This window comes from Zosterops lateralis (genome assembly GCF_965231275.1).
Source record: "Zosterops lateralis genome assembly, chromosome: 8".
Classification (NCBI taxonomy): Eukaryota; Metazoa; Chordata; class Aves; order Passeriformes; family Zosteropidae; genus Zosterops; species Zosterops lateralis.
This window is the reverse complement of record NC_139768.1, coordinates 33,487,953-33,504,940: the sequence shown is the minus strand read 5'-3', so window position 1 is coordinate 33,504,940 and position 16,988 is coordinate 33,487,953. Positions and strand designations below refer to the sequence as shown.

General features: G+C 53.0%; 1 protein-coding gene across 3 annotated transcripts; it reads right to left on the bottom strand.

Moving 5' to 3' along the window:
- Nucleotides 1–6,241: 6,241 nt before the first annotated feature.
- On the bottom strand, nt 6,242–16,501 carry SLC29A3 (solute carrier family 29 member 3). Of its 3 annotated transcripts, none has more exons than XM_083866096.1 (6): nt 16,454–16,501; nt 15,298–15,557; nt 12,355–12,437; nt 10,592–10,818; nt 9,333–9,495; nt 6,242–8,782 (listed from the first exon to the last, which is right to left on the bottom strand). In XM_083866096.1, the coding sequence occupies exons 2-6, from the start codon at nt 15,544–15,546 to the stop codon at nt 8,116–8,118; spliced, it is 1,389 nt and encodes a 462-aa protein (XP_083722222.1). In that variant the 5' UTR covers nt 15,547–15,557; nt 16,454–16,501; the 3' UTR covers nt 6,242–8,115. The 3 variants fall into 3 exon arrangements, with proteins under 3 accessions (XP_083722222.1, XP_083722221.1, XP_083722223.1); XM_083866095.1 differs by lacking the exon at nt 16,454–16,501 and adding an exon at nt 16,169–16,447; XM_083866097.1 differs by lacking the exon at nt 16,454–16,501 and adding an exon at nt 15,707–15,855.
- Between the last annotated feature and the right edge of the window lie 487 nt (nt 16,502–16,988).

Genomic DNA, 16,988 nt, shown 5'->3' with positions numbered 1-16,988 from the left:
AGCCAGGCTCCTCAGCCGTGGTCATCCCAGCCACAAAGTCAGGCAGCATAAATGAGAAAAAAGGGGAGGAACCACAGCAAAACCAGAGGTGAAGACATATCCCAGGCCTGGGTGTCTCTAGCTGCTCTGACTTTGCACAGGTGAGGTCTCACTTACAGCCTCTCCTGATCAATTCAGGTCAGGGTTTCTATTTAAACAGGAGCACAACCTCTCCTCTGCTAGGTTCCTGTGCCTTGGCTTCACACCATGGATTTCTGCTCACATCCTGACTGCTTTGGAGATGTGTCACCTGTTTTACAGAAATCAGCTCTAACAAGGCCTGGGATCCCAGTCCCATTGCCAATGAAAAGCTGCAGCCCTTCCCATTGAGGAGAAGAGGAAGGACTGGCGGGATTTCAATGCCTGGGTTCACAGAACACACAGGAATTCAGTATCTTGTGATCTGTGCCTCCCTGTCAGGGTCGGTTTAAATCAGGCAGGGACAGCAATAGTTGTGTGCAGCCCGGGCCTCAAACCAGCTCACGCTGAGCTGATGTTCCTGAGCTCCTGTGAGGAGAAATCCATGGCACTCCCAGACTCAGCCCATGGGAGATGTGCCTTTCCACAGGCTCAGAGCTGGGAAAAGAAGGCAGTAGAAGAAAGTGATGCTCTGTGAGCAGAGAGTTGCTCCTGATTGCTACTGGGATCATAATCAACATCAACCCCAAAGCAGGGAGCTGCAGGGCTGGGTGACCTCCCTGCTACCCCAGCCTTTCTCCACAGACTCATTGCAGGGAAACCTGATTTTTTTGGAGGCAGATCCCATGACCTCTCTTCTCCATCGTGCCTGTGAACACAGAGCAGCTCAGCAGAGCCTTTCACAGCCTCCTGGCACCACTCACTCAACCTTGAAATTGTACTGCAGGGCTTCTCCCCCTCTCATTTTCCAGCCAGGCACAGAACATTCCCGCATCCAGCTCTCCTCACTCCCTGCCTGCCTTCTGCTGCGAGCTGAGATTGCCATTTGCCTTTAAAGAGATGAGATAGCTCATGGAAAGCAGGTAAAACACAGGATACATGTAAACCCCTGCCCTGCTAATGTCCTGAATTATCTCTGCTTGCCGTGGACCACGTTCTGCCACAGGCTCCAGGGCCTACATGGACATCACTGCCTGACAACCAGCCCGTGCAATATTGTGCCAGCAGTCATTTCCTCACGCCTCCTTTTCCCCAGGAGTCTCCCACAGGGGCCCCTGGAATTGCTTCCCCAAACTAACTACCCTCCTGTTTTTTTTTTTTTTTTTTTTTTTTTTTTTTGTGTGTGTGTGTGTGTGGGGAGGGGGGGACTATGTGTGTATGTGTGTGTTTTTTGATTTTGTTTTTTTGTTTTTTGGAATTTTTTGTGTGTGTTTTGGTTTTGTTTATTTGTTTGTTTTTTGGATTTTTGGGGGTTGTTTTTGGGTTTTTGTGGTTTTGGGGTTTTTTTTGTGTGTCTTTGTGTGGTGTTTTTTTTTTGTTTTTTTTTTTTGTAGTTTCCCCAGTAAATAAGACCCGTGTAAAATTCAAGGCCGTTTTGGTGCTCAGGAAAAAGCAGCCCATGGCCCCTGCTTCCACTTTTTTGGGGGAGGAAACACGATGATTTTTTTCCCCCCAGACCACAAGCCCCAGGTGGGGTGGTGTATCCTCCCTGTCCCACAGCCCTCCAGCACCCCATGGGGCAGTGTGGGTTGGGATGGTGAGATGAGGCAGCTCCCTGCCTGCTGCCCTCTCATCCGAGCCACAGAATTAATTTGTTGAGCCGTCTTGGAGTTTTCTTTTCGACCACCTGTGCTGTGGCTGACAGTGAGCCGGCTTTTCCGGTGTGAAATTAATTTCCAGGTCCATTTCACCCAGAATTTTAGGGCCAATATTTGAATCATGCTGTTTGTTTAGGTATTTATGAGTGAAGGAGGCTGTTGAGAAAGCCGAGCAAAGTTAAGGAATTGCTGGAATTCTCCCTCTGAAGGAGAAAAGCACAGAAAGAGCAGCTGGGTTTGTTTTGTTGGGGTTTTTTTTCCTTTTAGAAATACAGAAGTACCGGGTTTCAAATTGCACCTTTGTAAGGTGATCCTCTGGAGACAGCAGGAGGGGCAGAAACTGGGCTCACCTTCGTAGCACAGACCTAAATTCTGTGGGAATTCCTCAGGGATCTTCCAGCTTGTGTTTACAGGTGGGTCCGGGTGAGCTACCCCCGGACCAAACATTCCCATGGTGATGACACAAGGCAAGAAGGATCAGGTGATTTTGGTGAGCCCCAAAAGGCCTTGCAGGACCCATCCCAGGGTGGAGCCAGCAGGACCTGTCCCCTGCTGGGGGCACCGAGAGCGCCCTGCAGGCCCAGGCTGGGTTTGTTAGATCCACGATGGGTTAACGAGGGTTAAAAACCCTTTGGAGCGGCTCTGTGTGCAGCTGGAAGCACTTTTCCCTCAGGAAATCCCTGGCGATTTCCTAGTGCTGGGCAATGTTAGTAAACTCGGGGAGGGTTCAGCGATGATCCAGGTGATGTGGACCAACAGCAGCGACGGCGAGAGGGGACAGCTGTGGGACTACCCCGAGTCCCTTCATGCCACACACCCGAAGCACCTTTCTCCTGAGCCCTACCTCAGCAGCTTGGGCTTTTTCCTTCCCCACACAGAAGGAAGAATAAACCACATTCTTCCTTCCTCAGCAGAGGAGAAGGTGCCATCTACAGGCACAGAGAATCCATGGACAGCGCAGGGACTCCACACCACAGCCTGTCTGTCCCCTGTCCCCTGCCCTCACACCCCCGGCTGGGCCATCTTCCCTTCGAGCTGCTCGTTCCGTGTTCGGGCTCAGGGAGCACCGCAGGGCTGTGCAGGGGGAGGATGAGCTCTGTCCTGGCCAGCCTGGGGCTCACCTGTGTCTAACCTCGCTGCTAACACAGTGAACAGGATAAAAACCCGAGGGAAGGTGATGGCCCATCTCCACAGCCTGGGGGGACCAGCAAAGATTGTATAAAGGAATTTTGATCACGCTGCTGCCTCAAGGGAATCCTGGGGGGCTCCTGTGCTGCTCCCCCAGGGTCCCACAGCCCCGTGGGTCTCAGACTGGCATCGGGCTCCTCTTCTGCCCCCTCTGCTCTTCCAGTTGCCTCCCGTTTAACCCCTTTGGATCAGGTCCACACGTTTGTGATTTAAGGAGGCGAGGCAGGAAAGTAAGAAACTGCAGGAAGAAAGGCAAATAACAGCGGATAAATTGTCCCCTCTGTGAGTAGGGGACAGCGGGGTGACAACAGCAGGGGAACTCCTGGACTGCGGGGAGGAGGGTGAGTGCCAGGGACCAGGGGAGGGCTCGTGGTGCTGTTTAAGGCTCAAGGCTGCTCCCAGGAGAGGAGGAAAGCTCTCCCCATCCCGCCAAGCCAAGGCTGGCAAAGAAGAGCAGAGCTGAGGCCAGGCAGGTGGGATCCCTCCTCCGACACAGCCGCCAGCCCGGAGCTTGCTTCTGCCTTAAAAACCCTTCTCACCTCCCAGCTCCTGCTTCATTTCCAAGGCATTTGTCACAGCAGACGCTCCATCCCGCCCTGCCGGGTGTCCCGAGCCGTGCAGCGAGGCGGGATCACAAAATCCGGGATGGAAGAGGAGCTGGGAGAGGGGTCCGGGCTCCCCCATCCATCAGCAGTGGGGGATGGATGGCAGAGGGATGGCTCACCCAGCTCTGCCCAGCCTGCTCCGGGCACGCTGCAATTCACCCTCCGGCAGCCCCGGCTCCTGCACTCCCCCGCCCTGGCATGATAAATTAGAGAGAAAAGTTTCTCATCTCAGTTTGTTCTCGCAGCGCCGTCCAACAGAGCACAAGCCTGTCTAATCAGGAGCTGCAGTCCTTCACCATCTGTTTGGAGCCTAATTACAAATGCAGAAAAATAATGTGCTTTACAATTGCACCAGTAAATGCTGTAAATGATTTAAATGCATGCATATGTTCCCTGCAGAATTCAGCATGCATCTGCGACTTCTTCTGCTCACATTAGGCACACAAATCAAGGGAAAAAATACCCAGATCTGATGAACAGCATGTCCCTAGGATGGTGATTTTTATCCCTTTTTTTTCCCCCTGCTGGAATGGCAAAACGGGGCTTTTTTGTAACAATTCATCCAGCAGCATTTTCTTTGCTTCCATTTTAAAAACTGTTTATCACTGCTGTGTAAATATAGTACAAATTACTCCATAAAACATGTAAAAGGAGAACAGCAGCCGGGCAATCCTGCAGCTGGCTGGCAAGGTTTCAAAGCCAAGGTTTGTTTTTTTTCCTCTGGGGCACCCGTGAAGGGGCAGGATCAGCTCAGCTCATCTGCTGGGGATGGTGGCCCTTCTTCCTAAGCCCCCAGTGACGCTTCATGGAATCACAGAATGGTTTGGATGGGAAGGGGACTTAAAGACCATTTCAGAGGTGCCTCCCAGCGGGCCACAACTCTCCACCAAAACCTCTGCACTGCACAGGCTGGTGCCACAGATGGAGAGTGGGTAGCATTCCTACCCCATGGGAACTCCACTGAGGGAGGACAAGGCTTTGGAGGTCAGACAGAAAGAGGAAAAATCACTTGCAACTGATGTAAACTGATGAAAAACCAGTTACAACATGACAAAAATTCCCTTTCTTCCTCCAGCACATTTATTTGCTTCAATACCAGGGTCCAGGTCCAGGTCTGAAGCAGGGAGGGGGAACTGGCACCACAGAGGTGAGAGGGGACAAAACCAGGTCAGGTGTGGGCTCAGTGGGTCTCCTTGGAGCAGAAGCTACAGAGGATGCATCTCCTCCACTTTGTGCCCTTCTATCCCTTCCTCTCCTTCTCCCTTGCACCCTGCTGCTTTTGCTGCTGCTGCTTTGCCAGTTCCCAGCTTTCTCTCCCCCTTGGCCAGTTGGACTGAACTCCAAAGGCTGCTGGAAAAGGCAGTATGGGGCAGGCACAGCATCCTCTCTGTGCTGGGCTGCCAGGCCCAGCAGGACTGGGGCTCTCCAAACCCCGAGTCACGGTGCCAGCAGTGCTGGGCACCACACAGGGATTTGTGTCTGACTCCATTTCACATCGTGGGCTCACCCTCAGGAATTCTGCAGTGCCTGCACGGCTCTTTTGACACCCACAGCTGAGAGGGGGCCAAGCCCTGTGGAAAGCACAAGGCCCTTCCCGTTCCAGCTGGATCAACACCTGCCTTCCTTGGCTGGGAGATTGGAAAACAACCTGAGAGATGGGAAACCAGCCCTGCTGGCCGAGGGGATGGTGGTGATCACATAAGCAACCCCCTGGAATGCATTTTTAGGCAGGTGAGGAGGAGACATGGACCCAACTCAGCTCCAGCCCTGCCCACAACCCAGGGCCTTTCTCTGGAACTCTGGTGCCCCAGTTTTGGGGAGCAACTCCCTCTCATACAGCTCTTGGAGACCAAGAAGGCAGGTTTGGATCCCTGCAGTGCTCCTCCTGGATAGAGCATCATTCCAGGCCTGGGAACTGGGTTCCATGGCTGCTTTTGTTGTCAAAGGTGCATTTATCACAGGATCATGGAATAAGCTTGGGTTGGAAGGGACTGTGCTGATCATCTAGTTCCAAACCCCTGCCGTGGGCAGGGACACCATTTCACCCCACCCAGGGCATAGATGGAGCTGCACTTTGGTGCACCCCAGATACAGCAGCCTCCACTTCACCATGCCATCATAATTTCCCTCCTCATCCCACTTTTCCTTACCTGGAGCTCCTTGGTATGGCCCATGCCAAGCAGCAGCTGTGGCTTCTCCCAGGCACTGTAATATAACTTATCCCTCCCCTTTTGCAGGGGGATCACCCACAGCTCATGGCTCAGAGGCCTGGCAGCAGCCACCCCCATATCATGGCATTCCCACCAGCATTCCCTGCTTTATGCCCAGGCCTGGTTCTTGCCCAATTTGCATCTGTATGGATTTTTTCCCCCCTCATTTTTTAACCTTCCTTAGCTGCATGCCACCAAAACCAAAGGAGAAATCCCCTTTTTGCTCACTCCCCCCTGCCACAGGAATGCTCTCCACACCTGCCTGCATGGCTTTTGGGGTTATCCCACTGGAATAACTGTGCTCTCAGGGTTCCTCGACCCAGCTCTTGCCAGGAATTTCTCTGAGTCTGCAATCCAAGCTGGGAGAGAAGGATGACCAGGAGGAAAAATGCAAGCTAAAACTGCATGCATCATTGCATGTCCAAGAGAAATTATTCCAGACACCAGCAGTTGTAGAGGATCAAGAATTATCTTTATTAGCAACGGTACCAGATAATTAAGTTCTCCCTCCAGAGGAATTTGGTCTGTAACATGGAGAGGAGGATCAGAGATGCAAAGCAGTAAAAATCCAGGCAAAATCTCATCATTCCTTGGATCGGGGGGAAATGCTCAGGTTGAAGACAGGCCCACTGAAGGCCACAAAGGGACTTTTTGGTTGTCAACATCAGGCTGGGTTGGGCTTTTTGACCAAAGGCTGCATTATTCCAGCACCAGGGAGGCCATGGGAGCACTGACCCCCAGGAGGGGCTCCCAGCATCCCGACCCTCAGCCCCTGGCTGGGCCTTCACCTGGGTCAAGGCAGTTCCTGGCCAAGTGCTCCAAACCCACCAAAGGGACAGGATTAAGAGCTCACACATTCCCTAAAGCTGCTCCTCACTACTGCACCCCCAACAGATTCCCCACTTGTGTCTGGATTTTACACTGAAATAAAAATCAGCCATAAAGTAAAAACAGCGTGTGTGTGTTGCCAAACTAAACACTGGAAAGGACTGATGTAAAAAACCCAATGTCCACCACACCCACATGGCACCCCAGGGCAGTAACCACCATGGATCCTGCTGTTCTCCTAGCAGAGCCCCAAATCCTGCTGCTCCACCACTACATGGGCAAGCACGAGGTGCTGAGAGAGCATCCCAGAAACAGAGCATCTGCTCCTAACCCAGTCTTAAAGGAATTAATTTCCACAGACAACATCTCTGAGGCATCACTGCACTGCCAAGCTCTGCCATTACACCCTTGCTTATCAGTTCACCTCTTGGAGGCCATAAATCCAGCCAATTTGAGAAAATAAACACAATAATCAGATTTAGTCCAGGCTGTGCTGGCATATGGGAGTTTAAATGGCTTTAAAAGCCAGTTGTCTTTGGGTGGGCCATAATTTTGGGTGTCACAGTAGCTCACCCATCTGAAAACATCTGGAGGCCATATGGTGCCTGTCTACATGAATTAACCAGATTTCTGCTGTGAACCTCACACCAGGGCCCCTCTCATACCTCTCCCTGGTTTTCACAGAGCTCTCTGAACACAGACTGAAGACATCTCAAAAACTTCAGGTTAGGCCCACTCCGCATTTCACTTCCCTTGGGGGTCACACCACAGTCGCAGCAGGAAAAATGCTCCTCTCAGCTTGGCCAGGGAATAGTCCCCAGCGCTAGCGGCACCACGCTAGGAGGTAGATGATCCCTCAACTCAATTTCACATGGAAAAATTAAAGTAAGCAAAATTTCAAGTGGAGCGGTTTCCCTTAAACATATATTATTCCCTTATATATATATTGTGCAATGATTGTATGAAATCTGTTCAAAACTGTGCCCTGATCCCTGGGGCAGCTGCTACTCACTCCCTAAGTTGTGGGAAGGTGCTCCAGGACTCAAATCCCTTTTAGTTCAACACCACCATCACAGCTTGGTGAGAGGTGACCCCCCTAAAGACCACCCAATTCCTGAAGGGCTGCACTCAAAACAACGTGGCAGTAAAACCCAAGGTGACCCCAAAAGCCCTGGGTTCAGCTTAAAACCACTGGCACAAGAGTAAGGGATGGTATCCCTGGTATTTCCCTGAGTTCCCTGGGGAGGATGAGGCTGTTTTGGTCCCTGCTCCATTAAACTGGGGAGTGACAATGTCTGACACAACCTTCCCAAGCACAGGGGATGCCCCTTCCCAGAAGGGAGACTTTCCCTCTGCATCCCCCCTGGATGCAGCTACCCACCTCCCCAGACAGGCAGCCTGCCTCAAAACCACAGGATACCTGACCTTTTGGGAAAAAACCCAAACCCTAAATACCACAACAGCAGCAGCACCACAAACCGAGGGCATCCTCCTCCTCTACCCACCCCTCTACACAAGGTGCACCACGAAAACAGCACAGGCAGAGCCCAGAGCCAGCCCCAGCACGAGGTAAAACGTCATCACCACCCCTGCGGCCTCAGCCAGCTCTTTTGGCACGATTTTGGGGCCGTAGACCATGACCAGCGTGCCCAGGTAGCCGTTGCTGAGCCCCAGCAGTGCCGTGAAGACCACGGGGTAAATGTCCCGGTTGAACACCACGGTCCGGATGTGAGCCCGGGGCTGGTAGTTGCTGAGGATGAAGAGCGGGAGGAAGATGGTTCTGAGGAGGACCAGGGCAGGCAGCAGTCTGCTCTTGGGGCCAGGCACCTGGATCCAGGCTGTGACCTGCCTCCCGCACCAGTCAGCAAAGTTGTACAGGAGGAAACACGTGAGTGGTGTGAAGTACTTGGTGCTCCAGGGGCTGCCTGAGGATTTGCTGACAGACTCGATGTTGGAGGAAAGGGAAGGGAAGATGATGATGGAGATGAAGAAGACGTAGAAGAGGCAGAAGCCGAGGAGGGCGGTCTTCTGCAGGATGGGGCGGAGCGGGGGGATGCCAGCGCTTCTTGTGAGGGAGGAGGAATTGGTGGTGGAGTTCTCTGCCGTATCCTCCGCCGAGGTGTCAGGTGGCACAGTGACAAGAGAGGGGCTCTCCTTCTGGCTGCTCAGGTAATATCTGGATAAAGAGATAGAGGGAAGCATGGCAGGAATGCAACTGAGATTTGGAGAGAGGGCAGGAGAGAAGCTGGAGACACAGGTATGCCTGCTGGACCCAGCAACTCCACCACACCTCCAGCTCCCACTTCATACAGAGAGGTGACCCTTGCAGACCCACCATCCCCTCTCCCCATTTCTCTGCACCCTCAGTGTTCACAGAGGGGACCCTACTGCATGCAGCACTTGGGAGCAGGGGGCTCTGGGGGGGGGCGGGGCTACAAGCACCAATCAGACCAATGGGGCACAAACATCTGAGTAGCAGGCAGGATATGGAGACACTCCTGGCTGGCTGCCTCCAGATTAGGGCTCTCTGCTGACTCCAGACATTTTGGGAGCAGCAGCAGCCCTGGGAAAGCTTGGCAGAAACTCAGCACGCGCCCAGTTTCGGCCTGTGGTTTCGGCGAAAGGGGAAGCGTGGCTGGCGGCGGTGGAGCAGGGAGCGGCACGGCATCCCCTGGATCCCCCAGCAATCCCAGTGCCAGCCCTCGGTGGGATGCCCTGGCACACACCTGGAGTACTCCAGCCTGGGCAGGAGCAGGTAGACCATGATGCAGACGATGATGAAGATGTCAGCGGTGAGGAAATAGGCCAGGGCGCTGTCAGTGACGTCGGCCGCCGCTGCCAGGTCTATCACAGAGGCCACGGCGCTGATGGTGCCACCCATGGCCTGGCCTGCAGGAGACACAGGTGGGCACACTGAGGGACAGAGAACAAGGGGGGGGGAGCCCAGAACCTTCTCCTGTGACGCACACAGGTCCCCAGGGGACACAGCTCAGGCCCTGCCCCAAAGCCAGCTTGGGGTGCAGCTGCACAAACCACCTCCTCTCCACTGTGGTCCTTTTCAACTTGACCCATTCTGTGACTGTGTGATCTCCACAGAGCACTCTGTCTTAAGAGGAGCCCTTAAGGACTTGAAAAGTTTTTCTGTCTAATCTTGTCTAACCCTCCTGAAGATGAAGAACAACTTGTTTGGTTTCTTTTTCAGACATTTTTTATGAACCTGAAGATTGTCACGTTTTTTCTTTCCTCCTCTCAGGTGTTTGTGGGGCTGCAGCACAACCCAGGTGCCACCCTGCACCTCCTTCCAACACAGTACAGCACACACAGGGGTCAGGATGGGACCCAGCCTGCTGGGCTTGCAGGTCTCCAGTCCTGCAGAAAAAGTCCAGACCTTTTCCAAAGCCGAAACCTGGCATTCCACCAGCACACATATAATCAGCCTCTCTTCTGCACTCCCCCAGATGAGAATTCAAGCCACCAGCGGCAGGAATGCCATCTCAGGGACGTGGTGCTTTCCTTCCCTGAGATAGACTCATTAAAACACTCCTGACTTGGCCCCAGGAAAAACTTCCTTGTCTTGATTTTTTTCCCCCCCTTCTCCTCTTGGTTTGTCAACCGTTCCACAGCACATTTATAATGTTATCAAAGCTCCAGGGAGCTCATCAATCACTGCTCCCAACCCTCATGGAAATGCTGATCAGAAAGGAGCAGACAAGGCAAAGCTGCGGATCCCTCTCTGGAAATGGCAGGGCAGGGGGCTGTCATCTCCTTCCCCCCTGCACCCAGCAACTCTCCAGGGTCAGTTTATGGCTATTTACAGAAACCAAAGCTTCCGTGACCGAGCAAGTTTCTCCTTCAGCAACTTCCCTTTATCATTAGGGCAAAGTTAAACCTCTAAAACAAACCCCACATGACAAAACCCCAGAGAGAAAACCACAAAGCCAAGCAGGGAAAGTCCAAGAGCACAATCCCAATGGGATCAGCCAACCTGAGATGAGAGCCTGCAGATTCCTCATGGGGAAGTAGCTGCTGAGGCCAAAGATGCTGCTGGAGAAGATGGTGGAGGCACTGCTGACCACGGCCACACAGCCAACAGTGAGGGCGAAGAAGGGCGTGGTCCAGGAGGAGGTGTCCACCTTCACCAGCACCGTGATCACCAGGAAAACACCGAGCATGACAAAGAGGGAGGACAGGATCCGCACACTGGCTGGAACCCTGGGGACGAGGGGAAGAAGTCACTCCTGCGTTTCAAACCACAATGGGAAGGTTGGACACCGGAGGACAACGCCTGTGCTGGCACAAGGGGCAAAGAAAACAAAGAGAGGTGGGAGGAAGCAGTGAGGCAGGGAGCTGGAATTGAGATTAGGCATGCAAACCCATGCCTGTAAAGCATGCAGGAATTTGATATGGGATAAGGAAGGGTACAAATGAAAGCATGAGGCTGTTGGGGATTTTAAGCCAAGCTTGCAACAAGGTGCAGCTGGTCCATTTCTTATCCCAGTTCAAGGGCTGGTAAGACCAGGGCAGGATGTTACTCCTACCTGGATGACTTGGCTTTTGTTTCAGTCCCCTGATGACAACAAAGGTATTTTTAAGATTCTGTTTCACACAGAATCACTGGGTTGGAAAAGACCTTCAAGATCATTGAGTCCAACCCAGCCCTAACATCTCAACTAAACCATGGCAACAAGTGTCTCATCCAGTCCTTTTTAAACACATCCAGGGATGGTGACTCCCCCACCTCTCTTGGAAGTACTTTCCAGTACTTTATCACCCTTTCTGTAAAAAACATTTTCCTAATATCCAACCTATATTTCCCTTGGTGCAGCTTAAGACTGTGTCCTCTCCTTCTGTCAGTTGCTGCCTGGAGAAAGAGACCAACCCCCACCTGAGCACAACCACATTTCAGGGAGTTGTGGAGGGTGATAAGGTCACCTCTGAGTCTCCTTTTCTCCAGGCTGAACAACCCCAGCTCCCTCAGTCATTCCTCACAGGGTTTGTGTTCCCAGCCCTCACCAGCCTCGTTGTCTCCTCTGGACACGCTCAAGTGTCTCAATGTCCTTCCTAAACTGAGAGGCCAGAACTGGACACAGCACTCAAGGTGTGGTCTCACCAGGGCCGAGTGCAGGGGAAGAATGACCTCTCTGCTCCTGCTGGCCACACCATTCCTGATCCAGGCCAGGTGCCCTTGGCCTTCTTGGCCACCAGGGCACTCTGCTGGCTCATGTTCATCGCTGTCACCAGCACCCCCAGGTCTCTTTCTGCCTGGGCACTGTCCAGCCACATCTTCCCCAGCCTAGAGCATTGCAGGAGGTGGCCAAAATGCAGGTCTTGGCACCTGGACTTATTAAACTTCATCACCTTGGACTCTGCCCATCCATCCAGGGCCCAGCCATGCAGCCAGTTCTGAACCCAGCAAAGAGTGCTCCTGTCCAAGCCGTGGGCTACCAACTTTTCCAGGAGCGTGCTGTGGGAGACAGTGTCCAAGCAATTAAGCAAGGAACTCATTAGGAATTTATTTACTCAAGCCAACTGCAGGCACTTGTGGAGCAAGGTGCTTCTCCCACTTCATCTCAGCTGGCTGCAACTCAGGCAGGAGCCAGGAGGGGAATTTTGGCTGCACAGGGAGGCTGAGTTCAGGATGGTCTCCCCCTGAGGGAAGGGCAGCCTGAGCTGGGAAACTGGAAAGAAGACAAGAGAAAAGCCAGGGAGAAACATGGCTCAGGCACTTGGGATCAGAGCAACACTTACTTGTTGACAAGCAAGAAGTTTCCAATCAGGCACAGCACTGAGGGCACGGTGGAAGCAATGGAGATGTAACTCTCAAAATAGTCCTGCCAGGAGAAAAAAAACAAAACCCCAAAACAAAGTAAAAAACTTTGTAGGGGGGAATAACACATGAGCTTCAAGTCTGGAATATGACACAACAGGGAGTTACGGTGTAGGTATCCACCTCGTTGTATTGTAGCCCATGTTGCAAACTGCTCAGGGCAATGGGAATTCTGGGATTTGCCCTCCCATAGCCCTGGGCTATTTCAGGAAACCAGGGACATAAATTCAGAAGGAAAAGAATAAACAGTGAAAGAAATAGCCGCCATGGTGCTGTGCACCATCAAAGCATGTCTGCTCCCTCTCCTCCCCTCAAGGGGTTTAATCCCATTGTTTTGCTGCAGGGATCTCAGCCAGCAGGTAGGATGATGCACACAAAGGGGATGATGATCTATGTGTCCACCCTGATCATGACAGGTTTTCATTTTCTGCACTTATCCAGCTACAGAGATGGGGGTCTCATCATTTCTAACCAGAAAAAGGCACTTGGCAGGTTTTCTCTGCACAGTTCATTATTTTTTATGGCATTGCATCCTTTTTAATCAGTTTACAAGCACGTTTGTCTCTTCTTTCCTATCAGAAGCTTCACTGGAAGCAACAGGAAATCTAATAATCACTCCTAGAGGGTCCAGATAGGCAGAGACTTAAATACCTGTGCTTATGGCATCAGCTCAGCCAAGCAGGAGGCTCGAAGCTCTGTGGCCACACAATGAATCATAGGAGAAAAGACAAAGCAAAATCCAAAGCCAGCTGCTAAAACTCCCGTTTATTTACCCACCTACTTAAAACAAACCTCCCAATCATCCTGGGGATACTCAATAAACTTCCAAGTTAACTTGCTTCTGCTTCTGGGGAGGAAAAATTACTTTCTAAAGCTTTGCTCCAAGCAGAAGTGTACTCAAAGTAACCCAGCAGAGATGCTGCATTTTGAGCATCCCAGGGAAATATTCATTCATTCCCAGCAAATGGGCTCACACCAGCAGTGACAAGAGAATTGGGCAAGTACTTAAGAGCCCTTGCAGCACATTTTTAATGCAGCAGCAGCATGGTGGGTGGCAAATTTAATCCATGCCTGGACCAGTGGAAAATATCAGATTCCATATTCATCTTTCCTGCTTGCTAGGTTTTAATCCATCTCCAGTGGCAACTCTTCTCCCTCCTTGGGTATTCCCACCCATCACAGATATGCTTTCATTTTTGGCACTGCAGGATATACCTAGTTCCTCTCCCTTTTTGCTGAGCCCTTAAAATAAACCCCAAAGCAAACCTGACACCTTCTCCCACACTCAGGTCTAACGGGGGAAGGTGCCATCCCTCAGCCACGGAGCTGAGGCACACAATGGAAGCGTTTAAGCCCATATTAACTTCAAACACCATGCCTGAAAAAGCCCCAAACCAAGAACAAAGCATTGTGGTGGCAAATCCCACACAAGGTGCAATGTAGTTTCTATTCTGCTCCAGCCTGGACTTGGCAGCTGGGTTCCTGCCAGGCTGGAAAAGGAATCCAGGACTGTGAGGTGGCTGAAGGCACTGGAGTGTTACTGAGCACGGGGCATGAAATTAGCAGCAGTGGAAAGGCTGGAGCCAGGAGCAGGCTGTCAGTCAGAGGTGCATCCTTCCAGCTCCCTATGCAGGTGAACCCTCCTGCTGCAGCAGCAGGGCACAAACTGGGCTGACTGGTTTGTGCCACTCGACTGCCACACAACAGCCACGCAGCTTTTCCTTGGAGAAAGGGAAAAGCATCACTCCATGGCCACACAGGAAGAGGAGAAACATCTTTTCAGCAAAGAAACCTACTCCTGATCTAGCCAGGAGTACAGCTATGCAAGCACACACCTACTTTAACACACTTTACTTAAACCCAGCTTTTTTTCAAGAGATCAGCACAGTGTAGAGGCAGTAAGGAACATGTGGGATGCAGGAAATATGTGGGAACACCGTGCCATGTGGTGACACAGCACCTTTCAGCCCTCTCTGAGCACCTTCACTAGCACAGACACAGGTAATTTTGGTCTTCAGGCAGTGCAGGACTTGGGGCACCATCAGTTTAAATCAGTTTCTTGCTTTACAGCAGCACACCTGTGGCATCCTGGTATAAGCACTTCCCTTCCTCCCCATTAAAAAAGCAGCTGACACTTAACAACTATGAAAATTGAAAGAGCTGTGGGTGTACTGGAGTGAGAAATCTGAGGGGAAATGTGGGTGTCACACCTGGCCTTGTGTTGATATAAAAACAAAAGTGTCCAAACCACCTGAACAAGCTCTGCCATGAGAGGAGGATGTGATGCAGCCTCATCACTCCAACACTTCTTCCAGCCACAAAAAAAAAAACCCACAGTTTTGTCAGGGAGGCACAGGGAGACAATCCTGCTGTGGCAAGAGGAGCAAGAGAAAGCAGCCTTGCTGGGGACAGAAAGAGGCCATCAACCTGCCACCCCAAGGCTGCCTCATCCATCACCCCAGGACAAGCTCCTCACTCCATAAGCCACAAGCCAGATATAGGTCACTGCAAGGAGATACTCATGGCACACCTGCCAGACCATGAAGGACACAAAAAGGACCACCACAATGAAGCCTTGCACTGTAGAAACTGCCCTATGAAAGGTTAAGCCCTATGTTTCTTGATTCAGATTTTTACCTTAACACTCAGCAGTCCAAATACAGGCAAAAGTTAGACCACAAAATTATTTGAGGCATCTTCCCTGCAGTTATTTGTAAATAAATACCAAATAGACCCTTCCCTCTGGTTTGCAGCAGGTGAGACTCTAGAGGATGTTCACACACCTTCTGGGGAAGTGGAAGGGGAAAATGAGCAAGTTAGGAAGGAAAAGAATTAATTTTTTCAGCCTAGAAAGCAGCACTCACCCGCAGGTCTGAGGCCGCCTGCCCCACCGGGCCTGGCTCATCCGAGCAGTTCTGCAGCTTGTACCTCCAGTAGTGTTTGGCCGTGATGAAGAAATTCCAGGGCAGAAGCGACCCGATGCCCAGGAGGAAAAATATAAGGTAGGCGCCATGCCAGCGGTCCCTTGGCTTCTGCCGGCCGTACCTACTCCCCGCGGCATCCTCCAGCAGGGGCTCCTGGTCCGGGGGAAAGCTGCCGGCTGCCGGGATCATCGTGCTAGCACCTGGGAAAAACAACCGCCCACAAGGACGTTGGCACAACAGGGTTCCAAAGTGCTGCTCACGATCTGTGGCTTCGTCCCCCTTTGGGCCCCAGCAAACCACGGAACCACGGAGTGGTTGGGGTTGGAGGGGACCTTGAAGCCCAGCTCACTCCAATCCCTCAGCCGTGGGCAGGACACCTTCCACTGTCCCAGGTGGCTCCAAGCCCTGTCCAGCCTGGCCTGGGACACTTCCGGGGATCCAGGGGCAGCCACAGCTCCTCTGGGCACCCTGTGCCAAATACTGGATGAGTGAGTCAGGGACGCAAAGGCATGAGGAAAGGGACTGAGACTCAGCAGATTCCACCCATACTTCCGTCCATAATTAATAATTAACCTCTCCCCTTGGACTTGCAGGAGTAAGAAACCTCGCTTCGCTCACGTCAGGCTCAAAAAACCCCCCAAACGACCCAACAGCTGCCAAACCAACATCGCTGTCGGGCTGCGCAGAGCAAGGTGTAAACTCGCAGTAACACCGCCGGGCTTTCCGACACGACTTGTAAACTACTACAGCATCGCCCGGGCTGGGCTCCCGAACCCACCGCGACCTCACCCGGCGGTGTGAAATGCCTCACAGAGACGCACGGCGTGGCGTGGCGCAGGAACACCACCTGTGGCCGCCGCAGGAGCCTGGCCGGGGACACCGGGACCCACCGCGGCCGCGCCAGGAGCCCGGAGCCGAAACCCCCGCCCAGAGGGGCCGGGCAGGGCGCGGGGAGGCGGAAATGCCGGAAACTGCGGATTTTGCACACAAACGGGGACTTTCAGGAGCGGGGAGAGCCGTCTCCCTCCCTGCAGCCTCTCACTGTACCCACGCGTCCCCCTTCCGCCCGGCCCGGCCCCGCCAGAGCAGCACTCACAGGGGTCCCGCCCGGCCTCGGCCCCGCCGCCGCCTCAGGGCCCCGGCCCCGCCCCGCCGCGCCTTTAGTGGGCAGGCCAGGCCCACTCGCCACAGCGCCACGCCCCCGCCGGTATTGACCACGCCCCATCGGCGGGGATGGATGTTCATACTGGCCACGCCCCCTTGGCGTTGGCCACGCCCCCACCGACAGAGGCCGTGTGTACCTATTGGTCACGCCCCCTCGGCCACGCCTCTTGACCCCAAATTCTGCCCTGCTCCGATGGAAGCGCACCTGTACCTGCCCCTGCGTCCAGCTCTGGCATCCTCAGCACAGGAAGGGCGTGGAGCTGCTGGAACGAGTCCAGAGGAGGCCCTGGAGCTGCTCCGAGGGCTGGAAACCCCCTGTATGGAGCCAGTGTTCACCTGGAGGAGGCTCCAGGCGGACCTCAGAGCACCTGCCAGTCCCTAAAGGAGCTCCAGGAGAGATGGAGAGGGACTGGGGACAAGGGATGGATGGACAGGACAATGGTGAATTGCTTCCCACTGTCAGAGGG

What these genes read in the sequence shown, in the direction of transcription:
- SLC29A3 (XM_083866096.1), bottom strand. Translation starts at nt 15,546, where the DNA reads ATGATCCCGGCAGCCGGCAGCTTTCCCCCGGACCAGGAGCCCCTGCTG. An exon ending in AGGCGGCCTCAGACCTGCGG is followed by an intron (nt 12,438 to 15,297) that starts GTGAGTGCTGCT and finishes TTCTCCTGGCAG; the next exon opens with GACTATTTTGAGAGTTACAT. An exon ending in CCCAGGCTGGAGTACTCCAG is followed by an intron (nt 8,783 to 9,332) that starts GTGTGTGCCAGG and finishes CTCTTTATCCAG; the next exon opens with ATATTACCTGAGCAGCCAGA.